This window comes from Hoplias malabaricus, chromosome 5 (genome assembly GCF_029633855.1).
Source record: "Hoplias malabaricus isolate fHopMal1 chromosome 5, fHopMal1.hap1, whole genome shotgun sequence".
NCBI lineage: Eukaryota > Metazoa > Chordata > Actinopteri > Characiformes > Erythrinidae > Hoplias > Hoplias malabaricus.
Window position 1 is genome coordinate 26,451,150 of NC_089804.1, and position 19,184 is coordinate 26,470,333.

Here is a 19,184-nt window from a genome sequence, read left to right on the forward strand (position 1 = left end):
AGATAATAAAATGCATATTTTTTATTGACAATTTTGTAGATAGATAGCTAGATAAAATCACTAAATACATGCATTCAAGAACTGTTCCGGTTTTTAATAAATAATTATCAATTGTTCTGAATCTCTTGCATGACAGAAAACATTTGCTTTGGATAGACTGGAGTACATGGGTCAGGCATCAACAGGCAGCAGCAGAGTGCCAGCACTACAGCTCTCTCCATCATCCTGACTAGACCTGGACACACTGACCAACAGGGAAACACACTCAAAATTACATTTCACAAAACGCTGACCAAATCCTCTGACAATGACACCTGAGGCTGTTTTCCAATACAGACTTACAGATCTCTAAATGATTGTGTCCCTTCGGGATCTTAAGAAAATTTGATATTTGATTTTACAGGAAAAATATATTAAAAAAAATTCCCAGGTATTCAATATCATTGGAAAATATGATGTTTTCCAATGATAGCACCAGCACCAATGTCAGCACCAACCTAGAATACGTTTATATTCAAATGTTTGTGCAACCTTGGTCAATTTTTTTTACAGGACCTGGAGGTTGTGGGTTCAATTCCCGCTCCGGGTGACTGTCTGTGAGGAGTTTGGTGTGTTCTTTCCGTGTCTGTGTGGGTTTCCTCCGGGTGACTGTCTGTGAGGAGTCTGGTGTGTTCTCCCTGTGTCCGCATGGGTTTCCTCCGGGTGACTGTCTGTGAGGAGTGTGGTGTGTTCTCCCTGTGTCTGCGTGGGTTTCCTCCGTGTGACTGTCTGTGAGGAGTGTGGTGTGTTCTCCCTGTGTCTGCGTGGGTTTCCTCCGGGTGACTGTCTGTGAGGAGTGTGGTGTGTTCTCCCTGTGTCCGTGTGGGTTTCCTCCCACAGTCTAAAAACACACGTTGGTAGGTGGATTGGTGACTCAAAAGTGTCCGTAGGTGTGAATATCTGAGTGTGTGTGTTGCCCTGTGAAGGACTGGCGCCCCCTCCAGGGTGTGTTACCGCCTTGCGCCCAATGATTCCAGGTAGGTTCTGGACCCACCACGACCCTGAACTGGATGCGCTTACAGATAATGCATGAATGAATGAATGTTACTGGTGGGAATTAAAACATAATAAGTGTTTTCCCAATATTTTATATTCTGCAAATAAATACACATTGATATTGGCAGAAGAATTTCATATTTTAATGAATTCCCCTCTGGAGGTGTGTTCATTTATTTTCAGTAATAAAATCAAAGTGTTGCCTATGTTGTTAATATAATATGACATATACTTAATGCTAAAAAGTAGGCTTCTCAGACAGTGAAATGCCCAAGTTAAGATCAATTAATTGTAATCAACTCACCTGATTAATTTCTGTTAGGACTGGTGGGAGGTCTGTCCGGTGGTGTGAAATGTGAAAGAACAGAACAGAGAACAGTCCAGCAGTAGGTTAGTCTTTACTGAGGTTTGGTGTCATCCTCCAGCCTTCTCCAGAAAAAAATAACAAATAATAGTAACGTCTGTGGTAGAAAAAAAAATGCAATTCTTAGATATCATAACATACACGCACAACACTGTGAGACAATCTTATTGGCAAAATGTCCAATACATAATTTCAGGTAAAGCACAAGTTAGAGCAACATCAAAGGAAAATAATTGAAAAACAGCAGTTTTGGTTGCTGCTAGTGAATAATGTACAGTAAAAAAAAAAAAAAAAAAAAATATATATATATATATATAAAAATGAATATCACTTCTGTGAAGTAGTATACTACAAACATATGTCTTGCAGTATTTAACATCTTCAGTATTGATTTGACGTTTTCAGCCTTTCATTGCATTTTGTAGTACTATTAAAACACTTACAGTGTTCATAAAAATGTCTTTATGTACTTGTACTGATTTGTTTACGTCTCTTTTTTGCTTCGTTTTAAATATGCCCTTTATAAAATGGCAGTGAAGGGGTTACATATGAAGCCCGTTAACTCGTGGACATAAGAAAAATAAGAGTCACTAATTATACGGCTTTCGTGTGCAATTAGTGAAAGTATTGATGCCCATAATGTTCTGTTTTTGAGGGGATTGGTTTTAAACTATTTCCGTAAAACACTAATCCCCTTTATGTCTGTCATATTTTATTAAGCTTTTATTTTGAAAACTACAAGCTTTAGCAAACTCGCTAGCTTCAGTGTCACAGTGTGAGGTTACCCCTGAATAAAAATGTTTTAATATTTAAACGTTACCGTGTTATTAACCCATATGTTAAATAACGGAAATCTTTATTTTATGCGTGAAACAATGTGTTGTTTCGAGCTGTTCGTTCATTATTAGGAGAACACGAATTCTATATCTTGTTGCTAATGTAGTCCACATTGTATCAGAGCTCCTCTCTGTGCTCCATGTCCTCTTCATGAGGTAGATAGTGATAGTTTTTTTATTTAGAGATGAAGCTCTGCAGCAGTCTCAGGCTCTTTGTGCTTTCTGTGCAAGCACGTTTGCCTCGACGTGTTCACAGACACAGACACAGATGTTATTGCTCAGTCTCTGCTGAGAACGTTGAGAATTCAGAAACAAGTGTGAAGAGATTTAAAACGAAACTTTCCTCTGGTCCATCGTTTCAGGATTTTATTAAGGTTTCATCAACCTCCAAGTCTCAGGATTCCCAGACTGAATATGAAGAGCCTTATCTTCCACAAATATCTCCTACAAATTCACAGAAAGGTTTGTAACTGTCTAATATAAACTTTTCAAATTGTATTGTGCTTTTTGTATTAAAAGAAGTATTTTAACAATAAGGAAAAACTCCAGATTATTACAAACAGCCAAAAAACATTAATATGTTTTATAATTGACAATTTTTTTTTTTAGAGAATTTCCCCCTGAATTGTTTCCTATAGTTTGAAAACATCATATAAATATTGACAAGTTTCATTTCATTTCAACGTTGTGTTTCCATGTTCATGTTCTCATCTCTTGTAGTGTATTTTGAAACGTATGGCTGTCAGATGAACGTAAATGACACTGAAATTGCATGGTCCATTCTGCAAAAGGGAGGTTATCTGAGAACGTCTGAACTTTCTGAGGTTAGCTTTTGGACTTTTTTATTTATTTTTGTCAAAGAACTGCCTTCATTTGAATGCTTTGAATGATTCTCATGTTTCTCCACCTTCTCCCACAGGCAGATGTGGTGCTTCTCGTCACTTGCTCTGTAAGGTTGGCAGTAGTTCTCGTATTCCTTCTTGTTTTAGAAGCAACACGTTTGCATCTATTTTGTCTGGAATGTTTCTTAGCATTCAGTAATAATTTCTCTTGTTTCAGGGAAAAGGCAGAACAAACCATATGGAACAGACTCAAACAGCTCACAGCACTTAAAACAAAGCGTCTCAAGGACAAAACTCAGTTAAAAATTGGAGTTTTAGGTAATTATTTTTCTGATGTTCCTCAGCCTCTTCCAGGGCTGTATTTTATTGTAACATGTTTATAAGAATATTTGTGTTCTAATATAGGAAAGAGTGGGACAGTGTTGTTAAAACAGTAATAATAATAAATGTTATAGTTATTAATACAGAACAGTAATAAAAATAATAAAAAAGAGACAAGCTACTGAGATTTTCTAGGGAAAAAAATTAAAAACAAACACTGAATAGGTCTACAAAAATATTAAATCAATTAAACATAGTCATATATAACATAAATAAATAAATGATATATAAATGTTAGTGAAGCAGGTAGTGTCGCAGTCGCACAGCTCCAGGGGCCTGGAGGTTGTGGGTTCGATTCCCGCTCCGGGTGACTGTCTGTGAGGAGTTGGTGTGTTCTCCCCGTGTCCGCGTGGGTTTCCTCCGGGTGCTCCGGTTTCCTCCCACAGTCCAAAAACACACGTTGCAGGTGGATTGGCGACTCGAAAGTGTCCGTAGGTATGAGTGTGTGAGTGAATGTGTGTGTGTCTGTGTTGCCCTGTGAAGGACTGGCGTCCCCTCCAGGGTGTATTCCCGCCTTGCGCCCAATGATTCCAGGTAGGCTCTGGACCCCCCGCGACCCTAAATTGGATAAGCGGTTACAGATAATGGATGGATGGATGGATAAATGTTAGTGATTTCCTATAGCCCTATTTATATCAGTGTAAGCAACCAGTCATTTTATTCAATGCTTTTTCTTTTGTACTGAACTTTTTAAGCATGGCTGACACCTTGTGGTGGGCCAAGTCTATGGAGCATAATCTGATTCATTTAGGTAGTACATGCTTGTTATTTTTTAGTGGTAAAAATAACTGATTACACCTTTGATAGTTTACAGGCTCTGTAAAAAATCATATACTTAATCTCTATTTAGATGAAGCGTATATTTATCTTGTTGTATAGAAATGCTGAAATTACCAGGACAGCAATTGTCAGAAAAGCTCAGAAAATGAATATAATTAATTTGGAAACTATAACAGATTAATTTACCCATCTTGAATCTAGGCTGCATGGCAGAGAGGCTGAAAGCAGAGTTGTTGGAGAAAGAGAAGCTGGTGGATGTTATTGCAGGGCCGGACGCATACAGGGATTTACCCAGGCTGCTGACTCTCGCACATGGAGGACAGAGGGCCAGCAATGTCCTGCTTTCCCTGGAGGAGACCTACGCTGATGTCATGCCAATCCACACTTCAGGACACAGTGCGTTTGTGTGAGTGCCTCATTTCTAGCTGCATCTCAAAGCCTACGCTGCAGCCGAGGTAGGAAGTGTTCCCAGCTGAACTGTCTTCTGTAGACTTCTTTTTTTAGAAGCTGACAGGTCATTATAGTGACACAGTCTAACAAGGGGGTGTAGTGAGGTAATCTGAGGAGTTTCCAACTCGCAAAACTTTCATTTCTTTTAGAAGCTGTTTCACAGGAAGTGCTTAATCAATTCAGATCCATGAGAAAGATACAGAACGTAGTTACCCATTTTATTTTTTTGTGTCCTTGGTTCACAGAGAACTGTGGGTAACTAAAGAACAAGACAGGACCATGTTGGTACCATCCTTGATGTAACTGCAGTGTATGCTGCTTTTATGGACTGTATTGTTAGGATCATATAGATTGGAAAACTATTCTCTGAAGTAAGGCCAGAGAAATGCAGCTTACCACGACTGAAACCTAGGTGTGGGCCGCTGTTGTTGCTTTTGTTGTTTTTTTTCTGGGCAGTGTTACTATTAAGGCTGCAATATTCAAACTATATCAAAGCACATAAGTTAGATTTCAGAACCTGCAAACATCATATACAATGTCAAATGCAGCATTTGCAATAGGTGGCAATATTTGTATTTGCAAAATAGTTCTGTGTTTGTTCCCAGTGTTTAAAATGACACAAATACAGTTTTACTTTAAAACTTTATAGTTTATTCTGTGTTTAGGTGAATCACATGGTTTACAACATAAACACTGCTGCTGGAGTATGACACACTGATCCAAAACTTTCCAAGAACTCACCCAGTCTATTCTGTCTGGTTACTAAGGTATTACAAAGATCTTTCTTGTATCGAGGATGAAAGTAATCAAAATCTTCAAAGGCCTGTCCCAGTGTCTTCAATATTTCTTATGCTGTTAGATGTTCCACTTCAAACAATACCTAATGGTCAGCCTGTTTTAAAATGTACAGCTGTAAATGCTGTACACCTCTGTGGAGTTTACTTTGCTTAACGCAATTTCAGACCAGTTAGTGGCATGTTTTGTTTATATTTTGTATTCTGATTTGACTATATTTTGTGTGTCTTTGACTGCAGGTCTATTATGCGAGGCTGCGACAACATGTGCAGCTTCTGTGTCGTCCCATTCACTCGAGGGAGAGAGAGAAGCAGACCTGTGTCCTCCATCCTGGAAGAAGTCAGCATGCTGTCTGACCAGGTTTCTAAGTTTGACACCTATGTATTGATTAGGCTACACGTTGTGTTTAAAAGGCTCCTAAATGATTTACTTCATCTGAAGCTGCTTATAACATGTGTAAGGACTTTGTAGCAAAAAGATTTGTTGTTATATGTTACATGTTGCAACCTCTCAATGTCCCGCAGACTGATGTGTATCGATGATCTCTCTTTGATGTGCTGTCATTATTGTAAGCAGGAAGCTATGATGCCAGAACTGATGCTAATCCTGGGAAATGATTGTGTGCAGGGTGTGAAGGAGGTGACGCTGCTGGGGCAGAATGTGAACAGCTACAGGGATGTGTCAGAGGCACAGTTCAGCTGCTCTGAGCTCGGTTCACGTCTCAGTCGGGGCTTCAGCACTGTGTACCGTGCCAAGCAGGGCGGCCTGCGATTCACTGAACTTTTGGATCGCGTCTCCCTTGTGGATCCTACCATGAGGATACGCTTCACTTCCCCGCATCCCAAAGACTTTCCAGATGAAGTATGCGTCATTTAATTTAAGTTATTTCTGTATATTATATGACGGTCTACATATAAAGTAGTTTGGACTATTAGACTCCTTGGTTAAATTCTACTGCTGGGATTCAAAATGTGTTGTGTATGTGTATGTCCTTAAGGTGCTACAGTTAATCCAGGAGAGAAAGAACATTTGTAAGCAAATCCACCTGCCAGCCCAAAGCGGCAGCAGTCGGATTTTACAGACGATGAGACGTGGGTGAGACGCAAATCCCCGATAACATCAGCAAATATTGTCAAGTTTTATATCATACATTTACTTTAATCCACCGTACTCTGTTATTTTTAGGTACACCAGAGAAGCGTATCTCGAGTTAGTGGATAACATTCGAAAGATAATACCAGGTATCATAATACTATCTATTTGAAGTAATCAAACGATCGACAGTGTTTTTACAGATTTTATAATGTAAAATGATTTTCAGGGGTCAGTCTGAGCAGTGACTTCATCACAGGATTCTGTGGAGAGACAGAGGAGGACCACCAGCAAACCCTGTCTCTGCTTAGGGAGGTGGGCTACAACATAGGCTTCCTGTTTGCCTATAGCATGAGGAAGGTGAGTTCCAACCTAGAATCACTGGGCACGAGACAGGAACACGCTCTGGATGGTGCACCTGTCCATCACACACACAGCTATGGACACTTCTGAGAAGCAAACCAGCTTTTCAGTTTATATAGAAAACTACTATAGAGCACAGAAACGATTCCATAATCAACATGCTCACATGTGACAATATGGAGACCACTGTTGAAGTTTGTAATGACAATCAAGGGAACTTTTTACAGCATTCCAATAGGAATCATCTTTTTCTGCACTGTAAAGTTAGGATAATTATGTATAACATATTTACAGTTAACAGGCTCCTGTCACTGCTACCTACACTAGAAAATCAGCACAACTGTCTCAAAAACTGATGTAGGGAGGAGAAATGTTCCCTATTTACAGTCTAAATGTAAACAGAGAAACGTGTGGAGTGTACTGTAATTAAGACGAATAAATAATTTCTATATTACACTGTTAAGATTCATTCTCTAATCACTGTTCCCTACACTGGAACTGCATCACTGAGGGATTCTAATACTGCGTTTGGTTTTTCAACAGAAAACACATGCTTATCACCGTCTCCAGGATGACATCCCTGCGGAGGTAAAGCAGAGGCGTCTGGAGGAGCTCATCTCTGTGTTTAGAGAGGAGGCGAATAAGGTCAACTCCACATTGATTGGCAGCACACAGCTCGTCCTAGTGGAGGGGGTGAGTATTACAGTTGAAATACGAGAAGAGTAAGCTGGTGATAAGCAAAAGTAAATAATGAATTCTTTATTTCAGTAACAACTACTTAAATGTTTCTGGGTGGTGCAGGAAAGTAAACGGTCCTGTCAGGACCTCTGTGGACGGAACGATGGGAACTTGAAGGTGATATTTCCTAGAAAGGATTTGCCCTCTGAGACCACAGACTCCAGAACTGTCCCTGTTAAAGCTGGAGACTATGTACTGGTGAAGGTGGGTGCTTGTCTCTGTCTAGGATTGGGATAATTCTTGTTACCATCAGTTAATTAAACTTGATTGCTAAAATACTAAAAACCTACACAGCATCTCAAATATTCTCTATAATCTTCTTTAACCTACTGCAGTTAGCTTCAGATTAGCAACTGCATTGCTGTGTATTGCTCACTACACTTATGCTGTTTTACAGATTACTTCAGCAAATTCCCAGAGCCTGCGAGGCCAAGTGATTGGACACACCTCCCTGAGTGACCACAGAAAATCTGAGACAATTCCTGATGAACAGGTAGCTGTGTGTTAACCAGTTAGTTCTTCAGGAATGTGCTGTGGTTTTGTGTAACATAGACTTATCAAACGGAGAAAAAGAATGTTTATTTATTCAAAATCATTTGAAATCATACAAAGGTCATGTATTATAATAAAATTTGTTACAAAAATCTCTAGAAAATGTCTGGTCTGTCTAAGCAAGTTTTTTTGATTGGAAAATCACAGTTGTACTTTGGGAAATGTAGTTGAGAATTGAATACAGAGTTTGTAGTTTCAATACTGCGGGCAGCAAGCAATGCTCATCCAGTGAACTGAACATCTGTCCCAATCAACATGTAGTCCTGAAAGAACAAGATATAATCAAAGCAGAGGTTTGGAAAGGGGTGGATGATAAGGTAATATTGCAGTACTCAAACACATTTAAATAATATTGTATAGTATAATATACCTCTGATCAGTTCCTTATTCCAGATTTTAATTAAGAGTGATGCTGGTTATTATTCAATAATAAAATAAATGATGGAAATAAACTTTTCATAATTTTTTATTAATTAAAGTTCAGGAATGTGTTAAAGAATCTTGATGTGAAATTTCTTGGAACATTTTAAAAGAAAATAATTCTTCCTTAACAAAGATTGTTGCTTCACTTATGGCCCAAACAGCAGCAGAACCCTACCTTTAGGGTCTGAAGCTGAGTGTTCACCAGATTCATATTTCCAATGGCAGGCAGAGGATAACCTTCCCGGAGGTGAGCTGTGGAACAGGGAGTCCGTAGATTAACAAAAAAAATGCAATCCAGAAAAATAGATCATGAGTTTGGTGCAGTCAGGTACTCACCGTTAACCTTGGGTATGACCACAACTTTCAAAATCATCATGAAAATTTTTTCAAGAGGTGTCACCTGTTAAATATATTAAATGATTTATGGTTGTTTAATTTCTTTATCAGAAAGTTGCAGATTAGTACTTGTTGCTTTACCTCAAATGGCCCCACATAACTTGTTCCTAAGGTCATGTCAATTCTGTAACAGAAAATTAGTGTATTAAGATATGTGTATACTTTGCGCTGTTCCAGTGATTTTTAAACCAGTCCTCGGGGCCCCTCAAAGGTCCATGTTTGAAAACTACTGCTTCATTATTTGTACATTGCCCACCAAAAGGTTGTAGACATTTTGCCTTTTGTTTATTCTTGAAGATTCCTTAATAATGGTCTGATGTTTATTGGTGATTTGTTGCAAAGAAAAATTCGATATAATCAGCTTTGTTTTTAATGCTTTTGCAAATGTGTATTAACTTTTTAGAGGCCCAAAACTAGCCCTCAACAAGCCTGAATGATCATTCAATGTCTTACTCATTAAGAGTCAGAGCTCCAGCCACTTTAAGCCCAGTCACGTAGATCTCTGCGCTCACGCTGGCGTCCTGTGGGCAGAAAATTATGTGTCATGGAAATTTTTTTATCTCCAGTCCAAACGTTGCCCCAAGGTCACTTTTACATTACTCACCAAATTTAGGATAAAGAGAGGAGACAGGGTGGAGTTGGGCTGAATGGCGTAAGCTGTGACCGTGCTGTTAACCTGCAGAGTAGCATTGTTGGGCTTGAAGGTGACGCTTGGTTCTTTCACTGTCTTCACCAGGAGCTTCATCATCAGACCTGGGTACTGCTTAGCGATCTGAGAGAGAGAGAGAGAGAGAGAGAGAGAGAGACAGAGACCAACTTGAAATCAGTATATAGTATATATTCATGCCAACAGGTGAGGGTTTACCAATAGAAACAAAGAGGCCTATGTTTTATCTCCAGTTCTGTTGATCTGAGGTTGACCTTGGGTTTTAGCTATCTTGCTGACTGAAATTCAAATCTATTAGGTATTCCCTGATCATGGTACTGATAAATGAAAACGTGTAGAGATATAACAATAACTAGTACTGTGTTTACATTAACACAATTGCAATATGCCTTCGTGAAATCTGATGATAATGTGCTGTGATTACAATTTGACTTGCATTATTTGTTCACATTACACTAATCTGTTTGATATTAACATTGCAAGTCCAGTAATAATTCTCAAACGCTATATTGTTCACTGAAAAAATAGGAGTAGAAGGAGTAATACGTCATACTTGTGGAATGAAGGCTCCAAACGCCCTAGTGTTCAGACGAATTGGAGAACTTGAAGGAATCTGTCAGGAGAAAAGTTATTAGTTTATTCACGTAACCGTTTCAGTGGTCATTGTCTGTTCACCCATCCTACTTCTTATTCTAGGCCACAGCTGATGAATTCTAGACCCAGAGGGCTGATGTCAGGCACAATTTGGTATTTCCCATTCCTGACCACATCTATTACATCTGAGGTGTCTATGCGTAAGGTTAATCTAAATCTGGAAAAAGAACACTGTATAAGCATCCATGGGGTATATAGGACTTATTTTTACAGTGTAGTGTTCCTCTACGAACTGAGAACTGATCCAGAACCAGACCCATCACATGTTTTGCTGATAACTTCCACTGGTTTGTGCTCACCATGTCATCTGTGATGTATAAGCTGAGGGCTCCAACACTGTTGTAAACAAAGCCTGCTGAGTTGGGGGTGAAGGCAGAGAGTCCAATGTAAACCATGTTGCTGTTTTCCGGAGGCAGGGTGAATGGGATAGGGGAGAACGGGGGCTCTTTATGCTGCCCAATGTTGTAGAATTCCCCCTGTGTAGAGAACAACGGGAATGGTTAAGAACGTCTGGAAAAAAAGGTGAGTTTAGACTGTTCTCTAAATTAGAATTGGTTTAACAGTCTTACCTTTAAACCTAGATCAATAGAAGAACTAGACACGACAGGCGAATCCACCATGGAATATTCGATTTCAGCATACTGGTCCACTTTGGCTAAAACTAAAGGAATGTAGAGGGGAAAAATCAAATTCTGGGGCTTCAGTTCTGTTAAGAGTTTAAGAGGTTCCTCACGTAGAAGTGTATAGATAACTGTGCAAAAATCAGAGACCACAATTTTGTGAATCCTTTTTTAAGAAAAAGGAATCACAAAAAAAAAAAAAAAAACTACACAGGAGCAATGGGTTAAAAGTACTTAAAGCGTTAATCTTTGAGAATTAGGGAAAAAAAAAAACTATAGCTCATGAAGTTTACTATCTCAAATTTTATTATTTCTAATTATTTAATGTGGCACTGTATAGCAATTGGACAGCTGAGATCTGGGTCTGAATTTGTGATGTAACCAATTACTACAATTGAATACAAGAAGCTTGGAAATATTTGGAAGACTGAAAGCAAGTCTCCTGAAAAGAATGGAAGCAGAAATAAAGGCAAAGGCGGGCACAATAAATAGTGAAAATTAGAAATTTTAGCAAGTCGTTTAGCCTTCTGTGTAATTTTCTTTTGAATATATGCTTTTAATAACGTATAATACCATTTAGTGTTTTAAGATGGGGATTCATCTCATTTATTGCATCAGCCACTAGAGGACAGATCTGAAACAATATACATTTCCTTTATTAAATGCATTACAAGTTATGTATTGTTGTTCAGTTATTATTTTCTGCCAGGTTTGGTGTCCTACCTGGTTCTGTAGGGCTTTGCGCAGTGCCTGATCAATATAATGACTGAACAGATTGTACAGCCAGCTGTTTAGGGAGAAAACCGTATTTTGAGAGACAGTTATTCTGCACAGCTTAAAGCAAATCGCACAAAGTCCATACATCTATGATTGTTTTGAGCTTGAGGAACAACAGCTGTTGAGGTTTTTATTCTAGTTAGGACCTCATTCTTGGAGCAGAAGTTAAGAGAACAAATGTGGGTACAGTGAATAATAACTGTTCCTCTTATTCAAGCACATGAACTAATTGTGTAAAAACAAGTAAATCATATTTAGAGAAGTAACACACATTGTTTTTATAAGAGATTTCCTATTCACGTTCATTTCCACAGTAAAAAGGAAGGTGATGTGATTTTGCAGCTAATCTTAATGTTACACACCCTTTGTGGCCACAAACAACCCACTCTTCTATTCAGTTCAGTTCAGTTTATTATTATTATCTCTCAAAGAGAAGCTTGGTTTGCGAGCAGTCACTAACAATCCCATCCATACATACAGTAAAATGTATATAGTGTATATTCTACACTCATTTTCCATTTTCCACTCTCCTTTTTGTTATAGATTCTAGTATTTAGTCTCAAAACATGTCTCCCTAATGTACAACGTGATTGCAAAAGCCATACTTTTTTAAGAGATAATGCCCTATATATGGATTAGGGAGCCAATTTAGATCCAGCCTCTGATATGTTAGTGGTAGGTGAGGTTACCTGGCTCCACCATGAAATTTAATACTGGCGCTGCCGACCGTGGCTGCACAGTTCAGCCCGATGACCGTTGGCCGGCCGGTTTCATCACTCTTAACAGCGATGGTGGAGGATATTGTCAGTCCACTCACAGCCAAGTCGAAGGAGCCACTATCTTTTCTGCAGAATTGAGAAGATACACAGGAATACACCAGATTGGCCTGACTTGATTAGAAAATAAATAGTTGTACCTACACGGTATGTCCACAGTCTATTAGTGTTAGTATTAGTAGGAATTTTACAGCTTCTTGTCTTCTGGGAAGGGTTTATATTAGATGCTGGAAAACTGCTGTCAAGATTGATTGCATTCAACCATATGAACATTTTTTCTCACCATATATTTAACAAATTAGAATGTCTGGACACCCCAGGACATATAATGTATTTACTGATGCTGCTTACATGAACTTAAGGTATTTTACTCTCCAGTTGCCATGCAGGTTAATGAAGGCATCGCCGATGGACAAACTGACCCCAGCATCAGGCACTAATGTCACCTGTGACTTGGGTAAACCCAAATTCACAATCTGTATCCTGTTGAGAAAATGAAAGTTCAACTGTGAAAGGTGTCAGCTCTTTGCAGCATCAATGCAACTCTATGTATGTGACATATTAGGGGTGGGCGATATGGCCCTAAATTAATATCACGATATTTCAAGGTATTTTGGTGATAATGATATTGTTGGCGATATAACAAAATACTTTTATTAATGTCAAGAACACACTGTTGGAACAAAATAAATGCTATATTAATTTAAATTAAATAAAATTAAGTTTTATTTTTATACAAATGTAGCAGTTTCAAACATTTAGAAGAAGCGACGAAAATATCTATCAATGTTTTGTAAGCAGTTACAATCTGGAGGTTGTGGGTTCGATTCCCGCTCCGGGTGACTGTCTGTGAGGAGTTGGTGTGTTCTCCCCGTGTCCGCATGGATTTCCTCCGGGTGCTCCGGTTTCCTCCCACAGTCCAAAAACACACGTTGGTAGGTGGATTGGCGACTCAGAATTGACCGTAGAGGTGAGTGTGTGTGTCTGTGTTGCCCTGTGAAGGACTGGGGCCCCCTCCAGGGTGTATTCCCACCTTGCGCCCAATGATTCCAGGTAGGCTCTGGACCCACCACGACCCTGAACTGGATAAGTGCTTACAGATAATGAATGAATGAATGAATGAATAAATCTACCACACAACAAAAGAAGTATAGAGAATGTAGCGTGTGCATATATACAGCAAACATAAACAATGACTTGTTTGTAATAATGTTTGCAAAGGATTGTAATCATGATTATCACAATATTGATTTTGTTACTGCAATATAATTGCGAACGATACGATTTTGCACAGCCCTAATGTATACGCATGCAACTTTGTTGTCATTTGCTGCTCTGTATTGCACCTTATATCCAAGATGCAATCCAGACTGAATCACTCCTAATATCTTTGATGATAATGAGTGGAACTAAATCATTGTAGGGTGAATAGGTGATATGTCGCAAATTATAATGAAATCTATTTGTTACTACACATGGAGGATAGAGTTAATGAAACATTTGAACAATATTCACACACTATCAAACTCCTCATTACTCAACAGCTGAAGATTTGCACCATTCAAGAGAATAAATCACTATTATATGCATGACTGGATAATGTTAAGCAGCAGAGAACTACTAAATCCAAATTGAGAGAAGGAAAAGAAACCTACTCACCCTGTCAGGCTGTAGGAGACTTTGCCAATAGGAGCCACAGACTCTGAGCCACTCATATCCGGAATCTTGATGCTTTTGAGTTTTTCCTGCAGAGCTGTAATCCCGATCTGGCGGCCTGCAATCAAAACAAACGCTCAGACGCACTCATTGTAGAGCCACAACAGGGCCTACAGCATCAGCACTCAGCCACTCTCTTGTGTAAGAGTCTCACTTTTTCTGCTCTATTTCTGGGTCAAGTAATTCCACTGTGTTTTCTCAGTTTTTTTGCATTATAGTTTGAGTTGTCGTTTTATCAGAATTATCTCCTATTCTGGTGCAGTTTTTCCAGTTACAGACTGTAGACAATCTTTAGCTGCAGAATTTGTTAGCCCCTATACTTCATTCAACAGTGAAAAAAGACCTCTGCAGAAGAAGTGCTGACTGGATATTATTCTGGTAGTAGATCATTCTCAGCACAGCAGTGATACTGACATGGTAGTGCGGGGGGCTGGTACAAGTTATTTAAGCACTGCAGTGCCGCAATGCTCTTTTAACACTGTACACTATCGATATGTAATGGCATTAAAGTTTGTATACTTTCCAAACACATTGGGTCGGCCTGGAACCTAATAACACATTCACATAAATTGTAATCGTTTCTAAATTATTATGACTAGGAATGCTGTGGAAAGTCGTAGTAGTCACCTGAAATAACTGCACAGTGCTCAAATATTTGTAATCAGGTAATCATGTAATAATTGGGTTGGTCCCTTTCCATTGACAGATGCTGTAGAGATGAGGGGCCACTGTGTATATGAATGGCCAATCAGTGTATATGAAAGGGAAGTAAGATGCTGGCAACTGTATTCAGGCTGATTTGTCATAAACTCACCATAATCCAGTCCCTTCTGAGTCACTTTCACCCGAACTCCAGGATTACTTCCTGAAGCCTCTGGAGAAAGCAAGGTCAGCAGGGTCAGCACCCACCACAGTGTCACCATGTTCACTCTGACCTACGAGGAGAACACATGGTCATCACAGATGTCCAGTAGCAGGTATGTAATCGGTTCCTCTATAAGTCTCTGGCTTTTTAGAAAGCACACTGACATACTTTCTCCAGAGCTCCTACTGGGTCTCGCTTATTCAGCTCTTCTTAGACATTTCTCATGCTTTGAAGATAGTTTGTTTCCATGTCCACTCTTTGTAATTCTCCAGTAACATTTTAGCTTTGGCCATAAGAAGAAGCACAGTGGCAGCATCAGGTAGCACAGGTAGCATCTCTTTCACAGAGCTCCAGGGCCCTGTGGTGGTCGATTTAATCCCCACAACAGGTCCCTCTCTGTGAAGAGTTTTGTATGTTCTCCCTGTGTCTTTGTGGGTTTCCTCCCACAATCTATAAACACATGGTAGTCTGTGGATTCCCTATGAAAATATGCCCACACGTGTGAGTGTGTGGTGCCCTGTGGTGGATGGGGACACTGTCGAGGGTAGGTTTCCTTGTCTCATTGATTCTGCGTCCGCTCCCGACCCTCCACAACAATCAGTAGGATTGAGCGGTTACACGAAATGAATAGATGAATGAACGAACCTTTCAGTACTTATACACTGTTTTGCATGTAATATCTCACACCATATCTTCATTACTGGAAGAAGTAGTAACCGTTCTATGTACTACAAGCTTCTAAAATGGTCATTTTGCTAATAGTGTCATATATTTTGAATTCAGTGAAGTGTGAATAAATATTTTTGCTAATAGATAGTTTGTTAAGAGATAGGTGTTAGGGGATTTGTAGCCAAGTCGCCCACATCCTTGCTTGTGAAATTCGGCATCAGGGGTGAGAAACTAAGGGCAGCTGTGAAGGGGTTATCAGAAATGCATTAACGGTGCCAGTGGGGCTAGGTACAGCCTTAGTCACCAGGGAGGCCAGTGTGGATTTATGGTTGTTGATGGTTAAGGGTAAGGTAGGACTGTAAAGCTGGCTTGGGGGGGAGTGGGTCTGGGACACCAGACTTTACTGTCGAGCCCTCTGGAGGTGTTGTGGGCTATATTCAGTGAAACACCAATAAGAAGAGCTAGTGATACAGTGGGTGGTTTGTGTACTCATTAACTGGGCTCAGTGAGTAACCGTAGTTTTTAAGGATAGCTGGTTGCTGATCGGATCAAAATCGGTCACAGTAACCTTATTGTTGAAGTATAGGATTCAATGGAAATGTTGTGGTTGCAGAGAGTGTGGTGGGCCTTATGTGAAGCTCTAATGGATTGGCATAGAATATTTTACATCTTATCTTGTGTATGATTATAATTAATGTATTATCCAAACAAATCAAATCATTTTAATGACTATATTAAAAACACATCCCTTTTTTATTCTTAAAAAAAATAAAAGTTGGAAGTTGCAAGCAGTTACGCAGTAATCTCTGATTCAGGATTGCAGGATGGTCTCTTCACATTTCATGCTTTTATAGCCTTGACCTATTTCATCCCATTTGATCATCTCAAACTGACAGTAACTTTCTCTTGCAATGACTTGCAACTTCCCAGCCTGACAAAAAGGCTCTTCAATCCCTTTTACGTGATATTTTTCACATTTCTGAGGTCTTTTAACGTCAATAGGTAAAGGAATCACCCAAAACTGGAAGAGAGTTTTGTTTGCAGAGAGTCTATATAAAGTTAAGCCAAAACATCCCAAGAAGAGAAAAGAACACATTGGTTCCTATGCTGCGATATGCTGGAGTACACAGAGAATATTTGCTTGTACTTTAAAATAAGCCAAGACCTTAGAATTTAGTCACTTCACATGGTAAGGTACACCACATTATCACCAGTGTCTAATAAGGCATTCTATTGTGGCTAATTTTAAGTTTAAACTTGGTGATTAAATGATTGAACTTATTAACAACTATGTGCTGAAGCTGAAAGGCTTAATTTTGGCTGATGCAAGAGACAACGTGGGTCAGTATCTGGCCAGATCTGAGATTTAACAGTGTAGATGAATATGTGTTCACTTTTTGGCACACAACAGGTCACTGTTACCCTTTCTATCTATGTGTTACAACGGATTATTAATGACATTTAATGTGTTTGCAACCTAACAGATAGTAATCCATTTATAAACCTTTATAAGTCTAGTCCTATTCTAAAGTGGTACCAAATATTTTATATATTTTATCTAGAAAGATTGAAAGTTGTATGAATGATTGCAAGAACACAAGTCCCAAAGGGAAGTGTGGTGAGAGTATCGTGATCCGGGCTGGTTTTCTACCAAAATTACTGAGCAACTTCAGTAACAGAGGAAAAAAAGGACATGTTTGATAAATGTTTGATTCCAGAATCCTGAGAGAAGATGAGCATTTCACCAAGACAACGTCCCCAATCATACAACCAAATTAACTCAAGACTGCTTTCTAAAGAAACATATGAAGGTGCGTGTCATAGCAATCTCCTGAAAGAAATCTCAGTAAATATTTGGTGTTTGAAATCTCCTGATAGAAGGACAAAGACGAAATGGAACTACAATGCTGTAAGTAAATTGCCAACAATTTTACTTCTACTTAAGTCATAACGTCAATAATAGTAACAGTACTTTTACTTGAGAGGCTCCTCTATTCACCTCTTATCATATGACCAACACACTTCCTCCTTCTCCTCCTGCTGAGATTGACTCAAGCACACAGTAGGTTTTACTGTGAAGCACTGAAAGGGTTGTGTGTTTGTCAGAGGCACAGGCAGAAGCCACATGACAGGGGAATGGTTTAGCTGCCCAGTCAGGCCTATATTGAATTAAGCCTGGCTTTAATTAAGTCTAGAATCGGAGCATGGGCTGGACCTTTTGAAGGATTCTGTCTATCCGCACAACTTAAATTGCATTGGCTCGCTAAGTCCAACTAAGAGAGGGGTCTCCCACAACTGCATCAGTGATTAAACAGTAGAAAAAGTGGAAAAGAACAATCATGTAAACATACTTTGTAAAACTTCACAGGACATTATATTAATTGCCAGTAAACTATTCACTATTTTTATCCCGTTATTAATATATATCTATAAACAATACAGACATTTATGGGCTGCACTAATATCATGTTATTAGACTTTTTTAAGCATTTACATCTTTCTTCACTCTCCCCTGACCCCTACAATAAGCAACTGTGAAGAACTGTCTGAAAATGCAATTCTGTTTTGTCAGATTTTCCTTCCCAAACCCTGTTCAGAACATGGTAATGAGTTAAATGCAAATTTACCTTGTATTGTCGCAGTGAAGTGCTGTGTGGCTGCACTCCTTGCTTTCCCTGTTTTCTCTCCTCTTCTTTTTCTGTTTTTATCAGTAAAGTATCAGCTCTGACTGGTAAGAAGGCAAGACTGAAAGAGGGAAGTGAAAGAAACGCATGGCCTCTAATTCACCAGGAAGAGACTGCTCCTTAATTCACTTATAGCACATGCTCTTTGACCACAAATGAACCAGAAACCAGTTTAACAGCGTGTGAGTTACCTTTTTATTAATCTGCCTCCAGCCCTATTCCATGTCATCTTCAGGATTCAGTCCTGTCCACTGATAATACTAATCTGAGTGCAGAAGAATATGTTCATAAACATCAACAAAGGAATGCTCAAAACACAGTTCAAAAATGCAACTCTTTGAAACAAATTGTGTTCATTAGAAAATAATAAGAAGTGAAGGCTGTTGAAAAAAAACAAAACAAAAAAAAAAAACAATGTGCTTTCACAAACATCTGTCAAATAGAATACATTGTTATAAGCAAGGAGACTGTTTCCAAGTACTAATAGTCAGTATGTGATAGCATAGCTTCACCAGCAGATGGCGGTATACTTGTATGTAAATTCTGGTATTTCCAGATAGACGTTAACTGGTGTAAAAATACTGTCTTTGTGCTCCAATTGCATCTGCCACTAAACAACTGGAGAATATTAAAGACTGTGTAGCAGCCCCCTTAATAGAATTCTAATCTACATGCTGCCCCGGCATAACAAGTACACTTCAATTGATTA

General features: G+C 39.0%; 2 protein-coding genes across 4 annotated transcripts; one reads left to right on the forward strand and one right to left on the reverse strand.

The window, feature by feature from the left end:
* Positions 1-87: 87 nt before the first annotated feature.
* Positions 88-8,218, forward strand: cdk5rap1 (CDK5 regulatory subunit associated protein 1). Of its 3 annotated transcripts, XM_066670581.1 has the most exons (15): positions 88-666; positions 1,358-1,425; positions 2,598-2,697; positions 2,956-3,059; positions 3,155-3,189; positions 3,295-3,395; positions 4,440-4,644; positions 5,723-5,843; positions 6,111-6,344; positions 6,481-6,578; positions 6,669-6,724; positions 6,805-6,935; positions 7,482-7,631; positions 7,740-7,880; positions 8,074-8,218. In XM_066670581.1, exons 4-15 carry the CDS (start codon positions 2,982-2,984, stop codon positions 8,182-8,184), a joined length of 1,461 nt encoding a protein of 486 aa, XP_066526678.1. In that variant the 5' UTR covers positions 88-666; positions 1,358-1,425; positions 2,598-2,697; positions 2,956-2,981; the 3' UTR covers positions 8,185-8,218. The 3 variants fall into 3 exon arrangements, with proteins under 3 accessions (XP_066526678.1, XP_066526675.1, XP_066526676.1); XM_066670578.1 differs by lacking the exons at positions 88-666; positions 1,358-1,425 and having other exon boundaries at positions 2,114-2,697; XM_066670579.1 differs by lacking the exons at positions 88-666; positions 1,358-1,425; positions 8,074-8,218 and having other exon boundaries at positions 2,114-2,697; positions 7,707-7,840.
* A 64-nt stretch (positions 8,219-8,282) lies between these two features.
* On the reverse strand, positions 8,283-18,539 carry LOC136696312 (bactericidal permeability-increasing protein-like). Its single transcript, XM_066670582.1, has 16 exons — positions 18,419-18,539; positions 15,072-15,192; positions 14,201-14,315; positions 12,893-13,024; positions 12,455-12,610; positions 11,712-11,775; positions 11,562-11,622; positions 10,938-11,029; positions 10,668-10,844; positions 10,268-10,327; positions 9,652-9,819; positions 9,501-9,568; positions 9,129-9,171; positions 8,988-9,051; positions 8,827-8,903; positions 8,283-8,491 (listed from the first exon to the last, which is right to left on the reverse strand). The coding sequence occupies exons 2-16, from the start codon at positions 15,178-15,180 to the stop codon at positions 8,450-8,452; spliced, it is 1,428 nt and encodes a 475-aa protein (XP_066526679.1). The 5' UTR covers positions 15,181-15,192; positions 18,419-18,539; the 3' UTR covers positions 8,283-8,449.
* Positions 18,540-19,184: the final 645 nt, after the last annotated feature.

What these genes read in the sequence shown, in the direction of transcription:
- cdk5rap1 (XM_066670578.1), top strand. Translation starts at nt 2,421, where the DNA reads ATGAAGCTCTGCAGCAGTCTCAGGCTCTTTGTGCTTTCTGTGCAAGCA. An exon ending in TCCTACAAATTCACAGAAAG is followed by an intron (nt 2,698 to 2,955) that starts GTTTGTAACTGT and finishes CATCTCTTGTAG; the next exon opens with TGTATTTTGAAACGTATGGC. An exon ending in TCAGGACACAGTGCGTTTGT is followed by an intron (nt 4,645 to 5,722) that starts GTGAGTGCCTCA and finishes CTTTGACTGCAG; the next exon opens with GTCTATTATGCGAGGCTGCG.
- LOC136696312 (XM_066670582.1), bottom strand. Translation starts at nt 15,180, where the DNA reads ATGGTGACACTGTGGTGGGTGCTGACCCTGCTGACCTTGCTTTCTCCA. An exon ending in GTAAAATACCTTAAGTTCAT is followed by an intron (nt 12,611 to 12,892) that starts GTAAGCAGCATC and finishes TCAATTCTGCAG; the next exon opens with AAAAGATAGTGGCTCCTTCG. An exon ending in CCATCTTAAAACACTAAATG is followed by an intron (nt 11,030 to 11,561) that starts GTATTATACGTT and finishes ACATTCCTTTAG; the next exon opens with TTTTAGCCAAAGTGGACCAG.